The 19107-nt window shown below is 42.0% G+C and overlaps 1 protein-coding gene across 2 annotated transcripts in view; it reads left to right on the top strand.

Moving 5' to 3' along the window:
• NOTCH2 (notch receptor 2) overlaps positions 1–19107 on the top strand; it is a 157358-nt gene that overhangs the window by 84265 nt on the left and 53986 nt on the right. Inside the window, exons 5-6 of one of the 2 annotated variants that reach the window (XM_058660138.1) lie at positions 2909–3070; positions 3431–3682. In XM_058660138.1, the coding sequence (XP_058516121.1) occupies positions 2909–3070; positions 3431–3510 (242 nt within the window). In that variant the 3' untranslated portion in view covers positions 3511–3682. Of the gene's footprint in view, positions 1–2908; positions 3071–3430; positions 3683–19107 lie in introns of those variants that run through there. The other variant, XM_058660137.1, reaches the window with a different exon arrangement.

Below are 19107 nucleotides of genomic sequence, written 5' to 3' on the forward strand. Positions count from 1 at the left end.
TCCAAGCCTTCGACAGCTACCAAGTTACTTTATGTTTTTATTTTACTATTCTACTTACATACATATAAACAAGTAGTATATCATTATCTTCGGCTTCTTTCGTTTGGTATGTTTTCAAGGTTCATGTGTGTTAACAGCATGTGTCACTATGCTACTTCTCATGGCTGAGTAATATTCCATTGCATGCATTTACCATACTTGTTTATCCATTTATCAGTTGATTAACACTTGGGTTGCTTTCAGTTTTTGGCTATAATCATAATGCTACAATGAACATTCTTATATGTGATCTTTGTAGACACATGTTTTCATTCATCTTGGGCATATGAAGGAGTTTCAGAATGTTTATGGACAAATTGAATTCAAAAATAATAACCTTCTGAAGTCCCCTTGTGTATGGAGGAGTAGAGTTTTTGGATAAATGGTAATCCCTTTTAGCTTTTTCAGGAACTTTCAGGCCACATTCTCCATGTCTTCTGTTTGCATATTCCATTCCCCCCCACCATCTAAAAATGTGCCCTGACTCTTCTAAAGAAAGTCTCAATGTCCATTATGAGAGCCAACCTTGGAAGACAGACCTCACTTTTCATTCAGGGCTGCCATGTGGTTAGATATGTAGGTTACACCTCACTTTCTTTATCATCCATTTTAAAGGACAGAAGATGGCATCTGATTATGCTTTTTTTTTACTCGATGGCCCTGGATGTTGAGCATCACTTCATGTACTTATTGACCATTTATGTACCATCGTTGGAGGCTATCTGTTTAGATTCTTTGCACATTCTCTGTTGGGCTGTCTCTTTCTGCGTGTGATTTGCCTATGCTTTCTTCCCTTCTCTGTGCTGTCTGCGCTTTTGTGACCGTATCGGTTGAAATCCAAATGCTTTTAATTTGATGAACTCTGGTGCATCTGTTTTGTTGTTTTCTGCTTATTTATGGCCATGTTCAAGAAAGTTTTGCTTAGCACAAATGACAAAGATCTACCTTTTTTCCCTAATATTTTTATTTTTAAATTTTTGTTTTGTTTTTCCCTAATATTTTTAAAATGTAAGCTTTTACATTTATATCTCTGATCTGTTTTGAGTTAATTTGCTTTTATATGTGGATATTTAGCTTTCTCAGTGGCATTTATTGACTAAGGACTTTTTATATTGAACTCATTTAATTATTACTAGAACCCTTTGAGGTGGGTTCCCTCAAACAGGAGAAAAAGTCAATCATGCCTGCATCTACTAAATTATTGCTTGGCATTCTGAGATTTGGATCTAGGTAGGTTGAATTCTAATGCCATAGTTTTAATAATGAATTAAAGCACGTACCTGCTTACTCTCTTCCCTTACCGTTTGAAAGGAAAGAATAGTCTCAAAAATACTCATTTGTGGAAACGTGGTTTTGCTGAAATGGTTCTGCTTTCTTAATTTGTCTGTGGTTGATGGATTCAGTTAGTTGTAATGTTGACTGATCTGAAGTCTAGGACATTTCTCTTCCTTACAGCTTAGCGACAAGGCTTTGTCACCAGTTCCCCAATACTCCACTCAGTCATCTTTGATCTTAGTCATCAGACAGATCAGATTAGAGGGAAGATGGCCATCACCAGTGCTGGAACACTACCAGGCCACATAAGCTCCAGCAGTGGTGGTCCAGCAGCCCCATGCCCCCAGCATCTAGAAAATGTACCTCAACTCTTAAGAGTGCTAGCCAGCAGCAGTGTTCATTCAGGGTCTGCTACATGGTTAGAAATGTAGATTACACCTCACTTCCTTGATCGTATTAGGAAAGGTCGGACTAACCAATCAAATGTTATCTGACCTGATCATCTATTTGTAAGACTATCATATAATTAAACATAAACATGAGTGTGGTACATTTAAAAAAATCTGAGTCTGTATTTGCACAATGTCTCCTGCTTGCTTAGTGACTCATCTTGAATGGACTGAATACCAAATGCTACGGGATATTTTGAGGAGTCCAAATACTTGGTTACATTTCAGAGATAAAGCTAGAAATCTTCTGTTTTGTTAGTTTAGGTAGCAAGAAAAGAAAAGGGAAGAGACCTAATTCGTGTATAAATTACTGTGGCCCCCTTTGCAAGCAGTTAGGGTGCAGTTTGCTGGTTTCATTTATCGTAATAGGGAAAAATCAAGAGGAAGGGGAAGCATGCTGTAGATGTGGAGAGGAACATGAAGAATCTGAAGGGCTGGTCATTTTAATTAGTATAATGTCTCTCCTCTTCAGAAACTTTTACCATTTATGTAACACTTTACTCACAATGTGACTCTTCCAACAATCTAGAAAGGCAGGCTGGACAGGTGAAACCGGCCCTGTTGTTCAGATGAGAGAGCTGAGTCAGAGTTTGTAACTCCCTGTGTGTGTGTTTGTAGGTGGTGAGGTTGGGACTTGACCCATGTCTTCATACTCTGAATTCAGTATTTTTCTTATGTCGTCCCCTGCCTGGTTTTGGAGACTTGCTTAAGCAATCATCCCAAGGGGAGAAAATTGACAAGAACTCACATTTAATTCAGAATTCTTTTATCTGTTCTTTCCATGCATCCCGTGTGGAGCTGGGGGAAAATCTAATACCTTGTTTTTTTGGAAGCAGTGAGACTGTGTGTCCCGAGTAGGCATTTATCTGCCCTGGGATTTCATTTCATAAAAACCCTTTGAGTCCTTGCGAGGTAACTGTGAAGGCATGTCTTTGTTTTAGAGTCACTTTTACTGTCTAGCTATACTTAAGGAAAGGAAAGACAGAGGAATGGGATTCCTCCACCACCAACCTGTGGTAACTCCAGATGGAGCACGTACTGGCTGTTGAACTGAAATCATGATGCTGGTCTGTGAGTGACCATGTGTTAAGAGCAGCCCAGTTCTTCTGTAGTTGAATTCACTTTCCCTTGTCTTCTCTTGCCAGGTTTTGAAGGGAACACCTGTGAACGGAACATAGATGACTGCCCTAACCACAAGTGTCAAAATGGAGGGGTTTGTGTGGATGGAGTCAACACTTACAACTGCCGCTGCCCGCCGCAGTGGACAGGTATGGACAGTGAGTGGCCAGTCCACCAGAGTGAGAGGTGTAGGTTGGATTTCTTTTTTTTTTTTTTTAAAGATTTATTCATTTTATTACAGCCAGATATATAGAGAGGAGAGACAGAGAGGAAGATCTTCCGTCCGATGATTCACTCCCCAAGTGAGCCGCAACGGGCCGGTACGCGCCAATCCGAAGCCGGGAACCTGGAACCTCTTCCGGGTCTCCCACGCGGGTGCAGTGTCCCAATGCATTGGGCCGTCCTCAACTGCTTTCCCAGGCCACAAGCAGGGAGCTGGATGGGAAGTGGGGCTGTCGGGATTAGAACCGGCGCCCATATGGGATCCCGGGGCTTTCAAGGTGAGGACTTTAGCCGCTAGGCCACGCCGCCGGGCCCGAGAGGTGTAGGTTGGAAAGGAGAGGCAGACAGTTATTTCAGTGAGCGCCTTTACGGATTATCTCAGGGACACTTTGGAACTTACATGTGAACTGCTCAGAGATCTTCAGGTTAGAGCCTTGGGTATGGTGCCGAAATCTTGTTTCATCCTGTGTTCCCACCAAGACAAATACTTTCACAGGTATTATTGGTCAGCACTTACCCAGTGCCACGCTCAGTGCTCTGGCATACAGGGGAGAAGAGCTTCCCCTGACATGCCTGAGCTCATTATCTGGGAAAAGCAGCACAAAATAGATGCTTAATGCATGCGTGAGAAGAAACATTGACACCAAAATAGGTTGTGCTTGTCCTATCTTAATGTCATGCCCCATAACTAGGCAAAAAGTAGAGCAGTTTTTTTGTTTGTTTTGTTTTAAGATTTATTTAGTTTACTTGAAAGTTGGAGTTACAGGCCTGGCGTGGCGTGGCAGCTCAATGGCTAAATCCTCATTTTGTAAGTGCCAGGATCCCATGTGAGTGCCAGTTCATGACCTGGCTGCTCCCATTCCCATCCAGCTCCCTGCTTGTGGCCTGGGAAAGCCTTGGGAACCTGCACTCTCGTGGGAGACCCAGAAGAAGCTTCTGGCTTTGGATCAGCTCAGCCCCAGTGTTGTGACCATTTGGGGAGTGAACCAGTGGTTGAAGGATCTTTGTCTCGGTTTCTCCTTCTCTCCATAAATCTGATCTGTCTTTCCAATAAAAATAAATAAAATCTTAAAAAGTAAAAGTTGGAGTTACAGCCAGAAAGAGGGAAGGCAAAGAGGTTACCTGCTGATTCATTCCCCATACGGCCACAATGGCCAGAGCTGGGCCAGTGCAAAGCCAGGAGCTTCTTCCAGGTCTACCATGTGGGTGCAGGGGCCCAAGGACTTAGGCCATCTTTCGCTGCTTTTCTACGCCATTGGCAGGGAGCTGGATTGGAAATGGAGCAGTTGGGACTGGAGCCAGAGCCCAAATGGGACGCCTGTGCTGCAGGAAGAGGATTAGCAGGCTATACCGCTGCAGCCAGGCCCTGGGCAGTTACTCTTATAACATTGTTTGAATGATACATTTCCTGCGTTCTTTTTTCTTTCTTGTATTCCTGCTGATTCAAAGGACAAAAATAGATTTCCCTGTCTCTGACCTAAGAAGAATCGTTTTGGTTAATTTTACAGCCTCTGGGAAATTTCTCCTGTTGTTTTAGGCAGGGTTTTTCAGCATTTTTGAAAATTGGGTAATTTATGTAGACATTTGGGAATAATTTCTTTGTATCTGCCAAAAGTGAAAAAAAAGTTAAGATCTAATTAAGGGATTTAGAGTTGAACTTTTTTGATAGGAAGTGATTGAGTTCGTGTGGAAGCTGAAGAAGTGAGTAGTGTACGAAGGAACTATCGTGCTGGGACAGATTTCCTCGTGCCAGAAAGTGAGGATGTTGGAGTGCAGCCATCACTGTTCTTTCGCGCCTTGGAATTGCTTCATTTTATCTGTAGTGTCTAAATTGGAATACTGTAGAGCTGGAGGTTATGAATAGAAAAAGACAAAATAATTTAAAGCTTCCATAGCATGATTTTCTGGAAGAGCATTTATTTAATTCCCGAACTGTACTTTTTTTTTTTTTTTATTGTCCCAGTGGTTTTCCCTAGAATTGGACTTTCCCTAGAATTTCTTCACAATGTCTTTTTTAAGATTTATTTATTTGGAAGGCAGAGTGGGGGAGAGAGGGAGAAAGAGATTAAGATTCTTCATCTGCTGTCTCACTCCCCAAAGACACACAAAAGCCAGGTCTGGGCCGGGCTGAAAAACCAGGATCCCAGCAACCCACCTTAGTCTCCCGTGTGGATGATAGGGACATAAGCACTTGAGGTAAACGCCTTCTCAGGTGCGTCAGGATGAAGTGGAATCGGAGGTGAGTGGCTAGGACTTGACCCAGCACTCTGATGTGAGATCAGACATCCCAGCATCAGCTTAACCTGCTGTGACGGCATTCTGTTGTAGCTTCCCTGGCTTCTGCCATTGGTTGGCGTATTTTTCAGAAACCATATTTACAACTTAAAAAAAAAAGATTGCTGCCAAGTTAATTAAATAACAGCACCGGAAATGTTTGAGTTTATCCTATTCTTAATGACTTCACTGTGATGTTAGTCGGGACCAGGTACTTGGCAGGGATTTGACTCCATTGTCATTTCCCCTTGTCCCGGGAGAGAGTATCTCTATGTGGTGAAGAGTAAATAGTGTTGAAATCCCTTTGCAGATTTTTCTTTGATTAGGAAAGTCTAGTTTAGGGGACACAGTCTCAGTGAAATTATGTCTTACCCAAATTTCTTAACCAAAGATGTTTGATCAATGCTTCTTTCTGTTAGAGTTCTTGTAAAATATTCTTGCCCTTGTGTTTTGTATTTTAGGGGAAGGGTGGCAGAGATCACAGTTATGTTCAATGTGGCAATGTTCATGACTTTTGATGCGATTTCGTTTAGCGTGACCCTCAGTTTTGGTTTCTCACCACAGGTTTCCTTCCTCTTTTTCGCTCATGCCCAATTCTTGACTTTTCAGTGACAGGCCTTAGTTTTTTGCCCTGCCTGTCATCCACAGGCTAAAGCCCATGGTCTTTCCTGAGTTGTGTGAAGCCCTTCCCACCTCAGCCCTGTCTTCTCTGGTCTTGCGGCCGAGAAGCGGGGATGCTCACTGTTAGCAGCCATTCTCAGTTCTGTCTCTGCCATGTGCTGTTTCATTCACACAGTTCCTTTTCTCTAGATTTCTCTTCTCCATGTCTCCCGTGTTTTCCCACACAGTGTTTTGCCCACCTAACTCAGACCACGTGGTTACCTTCTGGAAGCACCCAGCCTCTCAACTGAGCTGTGCGTTCTCCTTTGGTCTCCATTCCTTTGTGGTAACACTCACCCCATTTCTGTTAATGCCATTATGGGCTTGTTATGGGGAGAGTGTCTCTCCCTTTTTTAAAGGTTTGGTTTTTATTTATTTTTATTGGAAGGCAGATATACAGAGAGAGTTGCAGAGAGATCTTCTGTCCCACAGGTTCACTCCACCAGAGCTGAGTGGATCTGAATTCAGGAGCCAGGGGCTTCTTCCGGGTCTCCCACGCTGGTACAGGGTCTCAAGGTTTTGGCCCATTCTTGACTGCTTGCCCAGGCCATAAGCCGGGAGCTGGATGGAAGTGGAGCAATTGGGGCACGAACTGGTGCCCAGATGGGATCCTGGCACCCACAAGGCAAGGACTTTAGCCACTAGGCTACTGGGCTGGGCCTGTGGGGAGATCTCTTACAGACCGTCATCCTCAATAGCATATGGCTAAGCTTTTTATCATCCCAACACCTACCCTGTTCTGAGGAGAAAAATAGAAGATTTTGAGTTATAGGGTTCCTGGCTTGGCAGATAGGAATTCAGGTTTTCTGCTTTACATGAATTAAAGAAATGAGTGGAGTTTGGTTCCAGGAATTAACTTGGATTTATTAGCACACAAATAATATGCTGATTTCAGATTTTGTTTCTTTTTTTGGTAAAAATTGTGCTGAGTAGAATTTATTTAAATTTAAATAGAATATATTTGAATAGTATTTGAATATACTTTTAATGCATGGTGATGCATATTCAAAAGATTTAAATAATTTGCCCAAGGCACATATTAATTTGGCTAGGGTTTGAATCTAGGGTGGTTGAACTGCATATTTATACTAAAACTGTCCTTTTTTTTTTCTGTATAAAAATGGTTTTATGAATTTCTTTATTTTTAAGGACTTTGGGCTGTGTAACTGATTAAAAGTTTAATTTATAATTTTATTTTTCTAGGATTTGGTGGTTTACTCTTCACATTTCCCCCCTTCTAAGATTCTGATAATTTTGGGTTAATGCAGACATTTTGCTTTCCATCTGGTGCCTTTCCACTGTATCTGAGAGCCTTCTTCCAGCTTTGTTCATAATTCCCTTTGCACTTGCTATAACCATAGAGTTAGGGCATCAACTATTTGGTCTGGCTTTTGACAAAATGGAAAAGGAAGGATTAAGTTACACTAGTAGTACTTACTAGTAGTAAGTTACACTAGTAGTTAAATGAAATTGTGAGCCGTCTGCAAGAGAATGAGTAACATTATGACTAAAAAAAGTAATTGCTAATTTTAAATACATGGAAATTCCAACTTTTTAAAAAATGTTTTTAACAAAAAAGCCAGAAGATATAATTTTATTAGTTTTAGACATAAAGGTGAACAAATTTTTCCAACTGATTTGCATCAAGTCAGCTTCCTTTTCATAGAGAGTTTTAGTTGCTATCCATGAAACTGATATCGCCTACTTCATTGGGGTTTTTTTGAGCATCAGTGGTACAATAAAAACTGTTTTCCTTCATTCAAGAAAACAAGTATTATACCAAGAATTCTAGATCCATGCTGTTCAGTAAGGTGACCACTTTCCTGTTAAGCATCTGAGTTGTGACTGGAAATGTGCAATCAATATAAAATACTGATTTTGAAGAGTTGGTATAGAAACCAAATCTTATTAGTTATATTTGAATATTGAGGAGACTCTAAGATGTTAAATACACTAAGTTAAAGAAAATAAAATTAATGTTGCCTTTCCTTTTTTCCATTTTTTTTAAAGTGGCTACTGGAAAACTTGAAATTGTGTTTATGTGTCAGTTGGATAGTACTACTACTCTGGAAGCTTATTTGCTGTTACAGTATGGGAAATTTTGCTATGACCCTGGCTGGAAGGACAGAGCTTCTCATGGACAAGGCCTGGTCTTGGCCCTGTTTTGGTGTGGGCTTCCCATCACCTGTGGGTGGAATTGTGTTACGGTCCAGCTAGAACTTTTCTGTCATCTGTAGCTATGATTGTCCCTCTACAAACTGTTGTTTTTCTGGACTTAGCTGAAGCTCAGAGGCAAAAAAGAAATTGGTGTCGTAGTGCGGGTGCAGGCAGATGGTTTACTTCTTTATAGGAATCTTGGTGTAGCGACAAGTCTGAATAACAAAATATTCCTTCAGGAAATGAAAGTGTACCTAAGGGTTTGACGAAGACTGAACACAAATGTCTTGATTAAACTGTGCTTGGCCCTCAGCCATCTTATCAGAGGAGTTCTGCTCTGGCCGATATCCATTTAAGGAAAAAAGGGTTTTAAAAGCCCCCAAAATTTATTGGGCAGTGTGGATTAATGTTTTGTCTACATAGATTGTTATATGAATTTTCTTTTTAAAGGCTCATTTCCTTCAGAATTAAATTTGACTCTAAGCTCAACTCACAAATTCCTCTCTGTGGATGCTTTTGGTTTTGGGTTCACTTCTGGGGCAGATGTGATTTATTCTCCTGTGCTTGTTATTAATCCAGAAATGTAATTTCAGCTTGGGCTTGGAATCATGCTTTAGGACATTAAGCAGAAGTGAACAATGAAAGTTAGGTGGATATGCGTCAAATAAAACTGACCAATTTTTTTTTCTCATGTCTCCTTTACAACATGATGAGCCTAAAATCTTGGTTAAGATTTCCTCCTTGCTGCCACTTACTCCAATTTCTTTTTTTTTTTTTTTAATTATTGATTACATTGCATTATGTGACACAGTTTTATAGGCACTGGGATTCTCCCCACCCCTCCCCAAACCCTCCCCCCATGGTGGATTCCTCCACCTTGTTGCATTACCACAGTTCAAATTCAGTTGAGATTCTTTCATTGCCAGCATCTACCAAGCATAAAGTCCAGCATCTTATTGTCCAGATAAGTTCAACGGTTTCTTGGGGAGACCATCTCTGGTCTGAAGGTAGAGCCGGCAGAGTATCATCCCAATTAAAAGCCCTGACATTACATCAGTAACAATTTATAACGTTATGGAATTAGTTGACATGGTATCGAGTAACCAGCATGTTAAAAGAGAAAAAAAAAAAAAAAGAATGCAAGTTCTGAACCACATCCTGTGACTTCTACATTGACATTTCTTTTTTTTAATTTTTTTTTTTAATATATTTTATTGTATTGTTGTTGACAATCTTTACATAGTTAATCACGGTTAAAAAAAAAAGGTTCAGGGGGTATAGGGAAGTGGGTAATACTATTATGTCCATCGTGTATCTGAGGTAAAGGGGGTGCATTGACATTTCAATTATTAGTTTATATACAACCGGGTGCTATCCACCTGAAAATGGCTATAGATTACTATTCAGCTGTCTCATATCTATTTTAATTTTAGTATTTAGCAGTTTATAGCATTGAAGCATGATTTTGCTGAACCTGGTTGTTTTTCGGGTAGTCTAACTCTATAACTCTAACAAGACATATGTCACTAGTTTAGGTGAACAGTTTTAGGAGGGTTGTGCAGAGAAATTTTCAATACCCCAGTAAGGAGTGACTAATCTTTGTGTCCCACTCAGTGAGTTCTAAGTACATCCCCGCTAACCGTTTCCTGTCTGTTTCTAAGCTTTCCTTGTTGTTCTGTATCTATTCTAGTTTGTTTGTTTGTTTGTTTTGAGGGGTGTCTGGAGCCGATCCTGATGGTCATTACAAGAGAGGGTGGGGACCCAAAGTCGGAACCAGGCAAGAACCAGAGAAAGCTCCTCTCCCTAGTCCCTGAGGAAGTTTACTGTTCTGTTTCTGCAGACCGCTCAGTGCTGCTGGTTGTGGTTCTGGTGCCCTTGGATCCTGCAAGGCAGGAGCTGGGCTTCTTCCATCCCATGTGGTAGATCCAAATGGGGGTGGGTGACCTCAGACCTTTCATGTCTACTTTACAACATGATGAGCCTAAAATCTTGGTTAAGATTGCTCCTTGCTGCCACTTACTCCAATTTCAGTAAAAATGTTTGGCATGAGTTAGAAATTACATGTTTTAGAGGTGGTGAGTGAGTTACTTGTATCTGGGAATGAAGTGTTTTTTCAGGGTATTTTGATTTTGAACTAGATGTCCCTGTTTGGTGACAAGTTGTTCTTTAGGAAGTGGCTTATCTCAACTACTTAACTATTTTTTTTTTTTTTTAGAACTCTGTAGAGATACAGGTTTTTTTTGTTTGTTTGAGAATAGAAGTTGTTTAATTCTGTCTGCGACTGAAGGTGTTTTTATTTGGCTCCTTGCTAATGTGGCCGTTTGAGGAGTGAACTCTCATTTTCTTTCTCTCACTCTGTCTTTCAAATAAATAAATAAATCTTAACAAAAAAGATTTTATACAGCCAAGAAAAGAACGAGCTAAAGGAGACAGAAATTTTGCTCACATGACTAATCATAGAGTCCTAATTAGACATAGAGTTAAGCTAGCTGGAACAGGGCTGGCTAAAGAATGACTGAAAGGTTTTTTCTAATTGTTTTTTTAATTTAAAAGATTAAAAAGGTATTTTTATAAAATAGAAAAAAAATTTTAAAAGGGGGTGGGGATAAAAGAGAAATCTATCTTCCTCTGGCTGGTTCACTCCCCAGGTGGCCCCAGTGGCCCCAGTGGCCAGGGCTGAGCCAGGCTGAAGCCAGGAGCCAGAAGCTTCATCTGGGTCTCCCCCATGGGTGGCAGGGATCAAGCATTTGGGCCATCTTCAGCTGCCTTCCACAGATCACTAGTAGGGAGCTGGATCAGAAGTGGAGCCCCTGGGATGTGAATCAGCACCCAGCTGGGATGCTAGCATCGTAGATGGTGGTTTCGCCTACTATACTGCAGTGTTGGCCCCTTGTTACATTTTAGTAGGTAGCAAAAACTATGTGAAAATTTTATTGAGAATGGGAAAGGGAGAACATGAGGAAGTTAAAACATAGAAGTACTTAAGTTGAGATCTTGGATTACAGCAGTTAGTCCCACTGTATGAGATCCAGAATATACACATAGTGGGTCTGTCGGGTTGAGAAGAGAAGGGACTCTTGACTCCAGCGACATTATGAGCTCCCCCACAGGCTGTTGATCCTGAGAAAACAGGAGAAGAGAGAGCAGGAACTTAAACCTGTGCTTGTCATTCAAGGAAGTGGAGTTGATCTGTGAGGATGTTAGTTAGCAGCGTAATGATTTGAACTGTGTTCTGTGGTGCTTTTTTTTATTTGTAAAGAGATTCAGCTTGAGAAAAATTTGGACTTCAGTTCACCTCTTTGCTTTTAAGTGTTAAAAATTAAACTGTGTTTATTGATTCCTTTCTCTGTAAGATGAGGAATTAGCCCATGTTTATTTCTCCCATATCTTCTCTTCCCTTCACTTCTTAGATGTTGTATATGTAATGTGTATTTTAAAATATTCACAATATAGAATCATTACCGATTTTTGAAATCTTACATATCTTCTTTTAAAATTATTCTTGATATTTAAAATTTGATAGGCTAGTTTATGAGCATTTAGATCTAGGTCTATGTGTAACTTATGTTCTCAGTACAATTATAGTCCTTTCATTCCTACCTGCTGTATTTTGATTAATTTTCAGTTAATTAAGGACATCTTTTTTCCAAGAGAAGTTGCATGTTAGTGTGATTTTGGAGCTCTCTTGGGTCTTTGAAAACTCTTTTCCCTGTTTTCATGCACAAAAGATACATTGATTAGCTGTTGCATTTTTAAAAATATATATTTTTAATTTTAGATGATGTTTACATAGTTGACCAGGGTAGGATGCATCAAAGGTTAGGGGGAAGTGGGTGTGGTCACTGTTTCCAAATTTTCTATTTCCTCTTCGTGTTTCTGGCCACACCCAGCCTTCCAAATGCCCCAGTACCCAGGGGTAGGGAATGGCCATGCGGTAGTAACCCAGGGTCCTGATGTGGAGCATGCTCCGAGGGTTCTGCCCAGGTGGTTCCAATAGTACTGAAATGCTGTTTATTTCACTGATCCAAGTTTGAGGAAACCTTTCCGATGTCTGTTGGCTGACATGGTTGACCTTACATTCTCAATTCCCCAGATTTTTGCAGTCATCATTTGGCTGCTGTGGTTGTTCAATTTGTTTTGTTCTCCCTCCTCCGCTATGCTACCAGATGTGCTCTACAGGTCCCAGTGGGCTGCCATATGCTCCATATGCATCGGGGCCTCCCATCCACTGCTCTGTCTTTTCCACTGAGGAGAACCAGTTCTCAGGCAGGCCCAAGGACCTGGGCCAGGCAACCTGGGCCCCACCAGACCTCCTGCCATGGGGTTCACAGGTCTTTCATCCACTGTGCAGGGAGGATCAAGGAGCCAGACCCCACCAGACCCTCTGAACTGGGGCTCATAGACCCAGTACCCACCATGCAGGTGGGCCCAAGTACCTCCTGCTCTCAGGGCTCACAGACCTGACACCCACTGCCTCCAGACTGGCATGGCTCACCTCACCTTGGCATCCACCAGCGAGTCCTGCAGCCTAGCCCAGCCTGGTCAGCCCCCAGTCCCAGACCTAATGTGAACTGGCTGGTGTTGTGGCCCAGCTTGGCTTTTCCTGCCAGCCATCTTAGTTTTCAGATCTGCCAGGAGATGCTATGAACTGGCCCCAGACCTGGCCCACATGTATGCCAGTGGGTACTTATAATCTGGCCTGGTTTGGGCTGCTCCTTGCCTTGAAACACCCACCTGCAGAGACTCTGTCCTAACAAAAGAATTCTCCAAGCTCCTCTATTGTGTCTCCTCCCAGTGGCAGATGTTGCACACACTGGTGGGTCCTTAGCCCAGGTTGACTTTGTCCACCTCTTGTCCTGGCAGGAGCAGTGTCCTTGCCCAACCGGCCCACCTGCATTCCAGTTCTTACTGTTGGGTGTTAATAGCCCAGCCACGCCTGGTCCACACTGAGACACAGCTCTCACATGGTTCTAGCTGCTGAATTCTTAGGCCACAAATTAATTCAGGTCCTTAAACATTATCCATTTGCTTCTTTTGTGTCACATGTTATAGGGAAGTGCAGTGTTGAGTGAGCTTTTAGTAAAATTATTTATTTATTTATTTATTTATTTATTTATTTATTTATTTATTTAAAAGAGTTTGAGAGAGGGAAAAAAAAAAACTCCCATGTTTTCACTATCCAACTGGCTACAGTGGTCCAGCCTGGGCCAGGTAGACGCCAGGTGCAAGGAATTTCTTCCAGGTCTCCATATAGGTGCAGGGGCCCAAGCACTTGGGCCATCCTCTACTGCTTTTCCAAGCAGGAAACTTGATCAGAAGTGGAGCAGCCGGATGTCAAATTAACATCCATATGGCATTCTGGCATCATACACAGTGACGTTACTCATTATACCAAAATGGGGTAGTGCTGCCTCCCCTCTCCCCAACCTTTTAACTGTTTGTTTCATTTATTTGTATTTGAATGTCTGAGTGAGAGACAGATCACTCTTCAAATTCCTGTGATGGCAGGGTCTGGACCAAGCCAACTTCAGGATGCTGGAATTCCATTTGGTATGCCACATTGTATGAGCTTAGGTACTTGTACCGTTTTCAGCTGTTTTCCTGTGCACGTTTTCAGGGAGCTGGATTTGAAGTGCAGAGTGGCTGGGACTTGAACTGGTGTTATAGGAATGCTGGCATTGTTGCTTAGTCCACTGTGCCGCAACATCAGCCCTGAAGTGTTTCTACTTGCTTGATAAGGTGACACTCATCACCTTTGCTCTCATTTACATTTGTTTAAGAATTTTCAGTCAAACCTATCATCTTGGTATGATAAGTCTTCATTCTTTTCTTTCTTCTCCAGACTTAAATAGTTTTGTCCTGTCTGCATTTTTGAGAACTTTTTCAGCCCTTTCTTTATAACACTGATTTCTGTTTCCTTGTCAGTTCTGTCCTGTGTAGAGTTTGCTCTTGAGTTTTATTTGGGCTGTATTCTTATTTTCTTACATCTACTCATTTAGGTCCTCTCTATTTCTGTCTGCCTCCTCAGCTCCTTTCATCACAGCCTGATGACTGGTATTGTGGTGCTGTTTTTCAGTTCGTAGAACCTAAATATGTTTAAATATCCTGAGAGCACAGAACCAGTTCTCTTTGAGATGCATGTATTTCTGGAAGTGAATGTTTTGCAACTGTCATTTGTATCCATACCTTGAGTCCTGTGTTCTCATGCTTTATGTTGCAGTCTTTTGACAGGTCCCATGTTGTTTCTTCCATTTTACCTCAGTGCTCTGTAACTGTCCACAGACAGGGAGCTTTGCTCTCCGTAGAGTGTGGCTGAGCTTGGATGCTTTTCAGTGCTGCTGCATCCGGAATTTTGCCCCAGATGCACTGTGGACTTTCTGGTTGCTATAGCGGCCACGGGAGCCTGAGACCCCCCAGAGCTTTAGATTGCTGTTGACCTGGAAGGGTGAGATGGAGTTCAGTCCATTCTGCTCACTGCAGCAGAGTGGACATTCTGAAACAAATCGTAGTGAGTTGTTTCTTTACTTAAAACGCTTCAGTGGGTTCTTCTTGTCTTTGGATTGTGTTCCAAGGCTTTTTATGTAATCCCCTCTCCTGCCACATCTCTCTCAATCCCCTGATGCATACCACACTGGTTTTTTTTTTCATTGCTTTAAATGAGCCATGCTGTCTCTTCTATTCATGCCTGTACACATTACTTCCTTCTGCCTGAAATGCCCCTCACTCCCCCACTGCCCCTCATAGGCTTTTCCTCACACACACATATATACACTCCTACACAATTTGGTGGACTCTTCCTGCCTACGCTACAGGCTTTCACATAAGGGTTTCTTTCTCTAGTTTTCTGTTCTCCTTGTTTTGTGCTTCCATGGGAACAGGTATCTCCTGTGTTTTTAATTTTTTACAAATTAATGAAGAGACTAACGGAGGAGACAGAGTCCTTCTCTCCTGATTTATCCCCCTCCCCCCCCCAATGCCTGCAGTGGCCAGTGCTGGGTTCAGGCTCAGCCTGGGGCCGGAACCAGGGCCTGGGAATTCAACCCAGGACTCCTATGTTGGTAACAAGAATTTAATTACTGCCATCCAGAAAACTGGCATTAGCAGAAAGCTGGAGTCAGAATCTAGAGCTGGGGCCTGAACACTTGCAACAGATGTTTCTTAAGGCTTTTATCACTCTAAAATATCATTATTTGCTTTGTTCCAAAACCACTAGTTATTTGTAAGTTCTGCCGGGTAGAAGCCATGTCTGTTTTTGCTCACCGTTAGAGTTCCCATGTGTGTAGGTCAGGACCTGGCACGTTGTGTGTAGGTGTGCATTTGTAGGATGAATGGATTAGAACATCGAGTTTTCCAGTTATTTTCTGCCAGCCTCATTCTTCCAGATTCACAGCTGTTAGGGTCTCTTCCTACTTCCCGTTGATGTTTCAGTTTTTCTTTTCTTTTTTTTTTTAAAAGATTTATTCATTTTATTACAGCCAGATATACACAGAGGAGGAGAGACAGAGAGGAACATCTTCCCTCCGATGATTCACTCCCCAAGTGAGCCGCAACGGGCCGGTGTGCGCCAATCCGAAGCCGGGAACCTGGAACCTCCTCCGGGTCTCCCACGCGGGTGCAGTGTCCCAATGCATTGGGCCGTCCTCGACTGCTTTCCCAGGCCACAAGCAGGGAGCTGGATGGGAAGTGGAGCTGCCTGGATTAGAACCGGCGCCCATATGGGATCCCGGGGCGTTAACGGGGAGGACTTTAGCCGCTAGGCCACGCTGCCGGGCCCTCAGTTTTTCTTCAATATAGACCAGGTTTATGCTGCATATATAAAACCGGGCTAATTGTAATTAAAGAATACATTTGATAGTCACTGGTAGAGTACTTACTACTGTGTCTAACACCTAACAATAATTCAGTGTGTGTGTGTGTATTATTTGATTTCAGTAGTGGCATTGGGAATCAGTCATGTATCCCCATGCCGTTTCTCACACAAGTGGCAGAGTTTGGAAGAGAAGGACCAAAGGACACTGCTAGAGAGTGTTGACTAGGGTAGGATAATGCCTTTAGAAAAGGTTACATTTTGGCTAAAGCGGGGAAGTGGGCCAGGGCCAGGAGAATTTATGTGTGGTGTAATGGAATTCAGCTACTAAGGAAGTGGAATGGGATGAGATGTTTATTCATGGGCTGGTGAGTGCTGATAAGGTAGTGACAATAATCTTAGGATTTGAACCAAATGGAAACACCTTTTATTGCTGCCTTAGAGGTGTATTGGAAAGATTATTATTATTATTATTATTTTGTAATTATGATGCTTAGCTAAGATAACACAAGGAGATAAGCATTTAATAAAATGCTTATTGAGTGCTTTATACTATTAGTTGGGCACTGTGCTAAGAACGGGGAATTCAGTGGTGAATAAAGATCTGCTCGTGAACGTGTGATCTGTGAAGCAGACAGTAGTTAGTGAGAAGCACATCTAAATCATAATTACCTGTAGAATTTTGCATTATGATAAAGGAAGAGTGGGGGTATCAGGAGAGCATATTAACAGCAGAACTAATTGTGTTTAGTAATGGAGAAGACCTCATGAAGAAAGTAACATTTCAGGAATAAGCACTGAGTAGGAATCAAGTAAGGGAAAGGTGAGGATAAGAGTTAGTACAGGGAATGTGCTATACACTGAATAGGGGGAGGAAGCTTATTTCGAAATAAATAAATAAGCAACCCAGAATAGCTGAAGCTGGTAACGTTCCAAGGCGGGAGTCTCGAGAGTAATTCAGAAAATAAAGATAGCTGTAATAATTTTATGCTAAATGCAAGAGAAGTCATCAAGAGATTTGAAAATGCAAGTGGTACAATGGAGTTTACATGTTCGCATCATTCTGATGATTCCTGAGGAAATATATTGCTTATGTTATAAAGAAATTAGACCTTTGAGGAATTTCTTAAGCGCGTTGATATCTAGGATTACTGAGTAACTCCTTGAAATTTTTGCATTTACCTATGTACCCTTGCCACCACTGTAATATCGTTCTGGCTGCTTACATACCCCCAAGCCAAGTGTACATATTTATGTACTTGTAAGTTCCGTATGTACCCCATTCTTCCCTTAGGCAGGCTCTCAGACCCACTGATATACAGAATATATGCATCTAACTTTGGTTCCAGCAAGTTGTAGGTCTTGAGCAATAAAAGTAAGTGTGTGTGTGTGTGTGTGTGTGTGTAGCAGAGATTTTGTAGGGTGTGGGTCTTAAGAATGTTTTGTTGTGATAAGGAAAGATCTGAACTCAGGAGCTTGGATGACTGCTCGTTGGAAGGATATATTGGAGACCGGATTGTCTTGACTTAACCATAGAGAAGAAGGTAGCAGGGTCAGGTCAAGGGCCATCCAGGATCATTTTTTATGTGTTCCTCCTGTAAGAATTGTTGTTGCAATAAGAGTTGACCCTTAACAGAAGCACTGATGTGATAAAATGCTTTCCCACAGACTTCACAGTTGAGAAATGACAGGGAAGAGTGAGGGCTTCTTCACTGAGGGCTAAGGCTCAGCAATCATTTCTTTCTTTTCTTTTCTTCTTCTTTTGTTGTCCTTCACATCAGATGAATGGTTTGTTTGTAGTACCTTGAGAGAGCTGCTAGGAGCTGTTTGTGGCCCGGATGTTATGGCTCACAAATGGCATGTTTGGTGGTCCGTGTTTCCCTTGGCTGGAGCATCACACTGGTGAGACCGAGGACATGGTTTCCATTTCAGTACCGACCACTCTGTTTCACTCAGTTTCTTAGCTCTCACTGTATCTGCCACCACAAACTGTGCCTGTAATCTCTGTCATTCATCCTTTGATTTTTTAAAACCACAAGATAGGACAGTGAGAAAAGGTCATCATGAAGTGACTATGCCTGCCTAACCAATCCAGGACATTTATGTTACCAGTGGTGGATCAGTAGTGTTACCGTCGTTTGTAGCACTACTGAGCTGTTGTCCTCTTCCTCTAATTCTTTCAGTCCTACCCTGTTGCTCAACAGACACTTTAGATGTTCCTTCCCATTTTGAAACTTTATCTGGGGCACTCTCACACTGCCCAAGTCATTTTCAGCGCTTCACTGTTTCCATTTCTGTGGGGCCAGTGTTGTGGTTCAACTGGTTAAACCACTGCTTGGAACACTGGCATCCTGTAGGAGCACCAGCTTGAGTCCCAGCTGCTCTTCTTTTCCAGCTCTGCCGATGTGCCTGGGAAAGCACAGAAAGATGACCCAAGTGCTTGGACCTCTACGTCCCCCATGCCTTTTGTCTTTGTAACTCTTCCTCTCATAGTTTTTCAAAATAAATATATATCCTTTTCTCACTTGTATTTCTAATTCTCTTCCATGGTGTGTATAGAGACTGTAAAGAGTAAATATGAACAAAATTACAACCTGTGTTACATGCCAGCAAGAGCCGAAGTGAGTAGGTGCAGTGGTAGAGAATGGAAACAAATGGGAGATATACATTTCGAGACCTGTTTAAGTTCCAGGAGAGAATTGAAGGTTGAGAAAGAGCGAGGCATAAGAATAAAGGGGGGGAAGAGTGTTTCAGGTGGAGAGAACTGTGTGAAGAGGCACCAGGATAGGAAATAATTTAATATTTGAAGAACGAACAGGAGGCCATTGTGGCAAGGGTGAAACGTGTGAGGGTGGGTTGAATTTGAATATAAGGCAAAAGTGATTAGCCAGCAGACTTTTCGTGATTGTATGGTGGTTTTCAGTGTTTAAGGATTAGATGGGACAGTATGTTAGAGTACTCCAGCCTCACGGGAGCATTCGAAAGGGTATTGCCTATGAACAAGTCACTTTCTTGGTTGCCAGGGCAGTGACATGGGCCTAACTAGCCCCTTGCCATAGTACCCAAATCAGATGGTAGTGGCCAGCAGTGTTTGTCAGTTGGAAA

Source organism: Ochotona princeps, chromosome 2 (genome assembly GCF_030435755.1).
Source record: "Ochotona princeps isolate mOchPri1 chromosome 2, mOchPri1.hap1, whole genome shotgun sequence".
Taxonomy (NCBI): Eukaryota; Metazoa; Chordata; class Mammalia; order Lagomorpha; family Ochotonidae; genus Ochotona; species Ochotona princeps.